The following is a 4,088-nucleotide window of genomic DNA, read 5'->3' on the forward strand; positions in this document are numbered from 1 at the left end:
CCTCCTGGGCTGGGGGGGTCAGGCCGGGCCCTCCTGGGCTGGGGGGGACAGGCTGGGCCCTCCTGGGCTGGGGGGGGGTTCAGGCCAGGCCCTCCTGGGCTGGCGGGGACAGGCCAGGCCCTCCTGGGTGGGGGTCACAGCTGAGCTCGGGGTCTCTCCGCGGTCCCAACCACCAGGGCCGCCTCGAATCACCTCCTGCCTCTTCCTTGCTGCAGGAACTTCCGGTCGGTGGTGGCAGTGCTGGGGGCACATGACCTGCGGCGGCGAGAGCCCACCAGGCAACTGTTCACCATCCAGCGGGTCTTTGAAAACGGCTTCGACCCCCAGAGGCTGCTGAACGACATCGTGATTCTCCAGGTGCAAGGCCGGCTGGGCGGGGAGGGGACACCCAGGGGGCAGGAGGCTTGGGGAGGGTGCAGAGGCGGGAAGACTGGGGGGCCCAGAACGGGGGGCCTGCGTCAAACCCCCGCTCTAGCTGGGTAGGTCGCCTCTCTGTGCCTCAGCCCCCACCCCGTGACGTGGAGAAACCAATCCCACCTGGCGGGCTGCTGAGGGCACAGGTGCGGGAGGCTGTGAGCCGCTGTCCGTGGGCAGACTTATCCGTGTGGCCAGGCACGGGGACTGCTCCTGTCTTTGTGACATGGGGTGACATTCCCCACATTCAGCCGGTGGGAGACTCCCTTCCCCACTGCTTGCAAACTTAGGGTTATTCTCTGGGAATGTTCTAGAACAAGGGAAGTGTCACCGCTGTTGCCCAGTGTTTTTATTGGTTACCCACTGCATACAGACATGGCCGGGGGCACCTGGAGGGGCTCAGTCAGTTGAGCGTCCGACTTCAGCTCAGGTCGTGATCTCACAGTTCGTGAGTTCAAGCCCCGCGTCAGCTCTGTGCTGACAGCTCAGGGCCTGGAGCTGCTTCGGATTCTGTGTCTCTGTCTCTCTCTCTCTGCCCCTCCCCTGCTCATGCTCATGCTCGTGCTCTGTCTCCTGCTGTCAAAAATAAATAAACATTTTTTTTTAAATATTTAAACAAAGACATGTCCAGAGATGCTCTGAACCACTGCGGCTGTTCCCACTAGACAGATGGGGAAACTGAGGCCCGGGGAGGGGAAGGTCATGGCCCACCACCCCCTGTGACGCTCTCTGTTCCACCCGCCACAGCTCAATGGGTCGGCCACCATCAACGCCAACGTGCGGGTGGCCAGGCTGCCTGCCCAGAACGAAGGTGTGGGCAGTGGGGTGCAGTGCCTGGCCATGGGCTGGGGCCAGCTGGGCACAACCCAGCCACCGCCCAACATCCTGCAGGAGCTCAACGTGACCGTGGTGACCACCCTGTGCCCCCGTTCCAACGTGTGCACGCTGGTGCCACGCCGGCAGGCCGGCATCTGCTTTGTACGTACCCGGGTCCCCCGGTCCCCACCCCGGTCCCCCCCCCCGGGGTCCCCCCCCCCCCCCGCTCCCGCCTGGGCTGCGGCCAGAGCCCTGGAAGGCCAGCCTTCCGACCCTGTCTGTGTCCGCAGGGGGACTCGGGGGGGCCCCTGGTCTGCAACGGGCTGATTCAGGGCATCGACTCCTTCATCCGTGGAAGTTGTGGCTCCGGCTTCTACCCAGACGCCTTCGCTCCGGTGGCACAGTTCGCCAACTGGATCAACTCCATCATCCGTCGCCAGGACGACCGCCCCTCGGTGCATCCCAGGGACCCTGCGAGCAGGACCCTCTAGAAAGGGCGCCGCTGGCTGGGCCCTGCCCACGGTGACAATAAAAACCTGTTGGTTTTCGTAAGAATGCGCGTGTTTCTTGGTTGTACAACGGGGGCCCCAGAGTGGTCCGGAAAGTGTGTCTCGTGAGCGTGTCGCCTGCAAACGGCAGCAAATTCGGGGCCCTGGGGTAAGAAGACCTTCCCCACCCTCCACAAAGGATGCCAGCTGCCACCCGGGTTCCCAGCGTCACCGGATTGAGTCACTGCTCGCGCGGCACAGGGACCGGTCCAAGTCTCTGCCACCGTTCACTCATCCGGCCCTTGAGGCGAGTCCTAGTCCTGCCCCATTTTACAGGCAAAGAAGTCGAGGTACAGACAGGCGTGAAGCTGTGCTCGGCAGCCTAGGTTTGAGTCCCAGCTACGTTGGGCACCTGTCTTTCCCTGAGCCTCGGTTTCCCTGCAGGAAGGAGTGAGGGGAGGGGTTCGGGTCCCACACGGGCCTCGGCCTCACGAACCCTGCCCCCCCCCCCCCCCCCCCACTGGAGGTCACCGGACTGGGCTCTGCCGCACGGTTCTGGCCTCTGGGGCTCCCTCTGCCTTGGGGTGCTCCCCTCCCACAGCTCCGCCCAAGCACTGGCGGGGGGTCAGCCGGTCAGTCACCCTTCCAACCTAGCCGGGCACGCTGGCGGTCGTTGGTTCGTTGGGCCACCGGGTGGGGAGTGTTCAGGGTTATTTATTGAAGACGTTTCAAATTTTGTTGCAGTTTCCAACTCTTACATAACCTGGACTCCATAGCCTAACTGGCTTTAGTTTCGAGTTTCGGATTTCAATAAGGAAACATGTTACGATCTAACAAATCACACTGGCTACATTTTTTCTATTATCTGTGCCTGAAAGTCCACAGCAAAGAGGAAAGCAGTAGAGGGAAAATACTGTGCAATGTGCCCACTGGGGATGTCCAAGGCCCGTCCCGCCCTTGTGTTCCCAGCACTGCCCCCCTCCATGGGTTCATGAGACATCGATCCATCATCCTGACCTTATAAAGGGTCACGCAACCCATTCTGCTCATCAGAACCTGCCAACCCTTGCTCCCAGTGATTGGCTTGGGAAGGGACATGTGATCAAAGCTCAGCTAACCAGAGGCAGCCTTGAGAAGCTGGCTGGAGTGATGGGGAATTGGGGGAGGGGCCCACTGAGCCACTGGGCTGAGTCTGGGGCCCCTGGGCCCACAACAGGGGAGCCTGGTGAGGAGAAAAATCACCAAGGAGGAAAGGACGAACTAGAGACAGAGACACCTGATAGCGGTCAGGCACCTGGATCAAGCTACACCTGAAAGTAGTCCCTGAACTTTCCATTTAAATGTCCTTGTTGAAGACCCCACCCAGTTCAACTTGTTTTTTCTGTCATTTGTGTCTGACACACCCCCTTTCTAACATTCCATTTGTTGCGGTGTTGGGCCCCAGAGCCAACAGGGACAGGGCTGTCAGGTGACCTTCCCACCCCCACGGACCTCCTCTCTTAGTTGGAGGAGGAAGAGAAAGAAGGGAGGGGCAGAAAAACGGAGGAAGTTGGTTGTTTACAAACTGTGGCCTCCAGCTGCTGTTGCAAAACCTTGGGGGCGGGAAGGGCACTCTGGGGAGCCTGGGCCGGGGGGCTGAGAGTGGGTCCGCCTGAGGGTCTGCGGCCCGCACGGGGACCAGCCCTGGACCTGACACAGAGGCAAGAGTCCCCTCCAGCCGCCTGTCCTCTCGGTGCGGGGCTCCCGTGGAGGGTGGGCACGGAGCAGGCAGGCTCCCCTTCGCCCTGCTGGACGGCGGCCACGCAACAGAGCGAGCCTTGGGAGCCCCGCCCCCTTGCCCGCTCAAACAAGTGTCGGTGCCTGGGGGCCCCAGCCTGAGTCCCCGCTCGGGCCACAGCAGCAGCATGACCGCCTGCCTGGTGCACCTGGTGACTCTGGTCCTCCTGGGCGCAGCCGCGTGTGGTGAGTGACAGGGCCTGGGCCTACCAGTCTGGAGGGCGGTCAGCCGCCCCCCCCCCCCCCCCCCCGGCATCAAGCAGGAGTGTCCCCGGCTCCAGCAGGTGAATGGAAAGCTCTGAAAAGGAAGGATTTTCCCCAAACTTCGAATATGAAGCCTGAGCTCTCAGAGTCCAAGCTCAGCCTCCAGTGAGGGTCAAGTTGTTGGTGCAAACGGCCGGGACTGCTGGGTCTGGTCAGCCACACTTAGCGAATTTGCCCCAGAGTCCCCTGCTCCCAGTGGGCCCGGACTGGACTCCAGGCCTGCCCCCCACACCGGACTGGACTCCAGGCCTGCCCCCCCCCTCTGACCGGACTCCAGGCTGGGCCCCCCACCTCCGACCGGACTGGACTCCAGGCCTGCCCCCCCCCCCT

The 4,088-nt window shown here is 62.4% G+C and overlaps 1 protein-coding gene across 1 annotated transcript in view; it reads left to right on the forward strand.

Moving 5' to 3' along the window:
* The window catches only part of LOC125928787 (neutrophil elastase-like), a 2,738-nt gene extending 927 nt beyond the window's left edge, over positions 1-1,811 (forward strand). The window contains exons 3-5 of the mRNA XM_049639483.1: positions 216-357; positions 1,162-1,392; positions 1,521-1,811. Of these exons, the coding sequence (XP_049495440.1) occupies positions 216-357; positions 1,162-1,392; positions 1,521-1,721 (574 nt within the window). The 3' untranslated portion in view covers positions 1,722-1,811. The remainder of the gene's footprint in view (positions 1-215; positions 358-1,161; positions 1,393-1,520) is intronic.
* The last annotated feature ends 2,277 nt before the right edge of the window (positions 1,812-4,088 follow it).

The sequence above is a fragment of the Panthera uncia genome, chromosome A2, assembly GCF_023721935.1.
Source record: "Panthera uncia isolate 11264 chromosome A2, Puncia_PCG_1.0, whole genome shotgun sequence".
Taxonomy (NCBI): domain Eukaryota; kingdom Metazoa; phylum Chordata; class Mammalia; order Carnivora; family Felidae; genus Panthera; species Panthera uncia.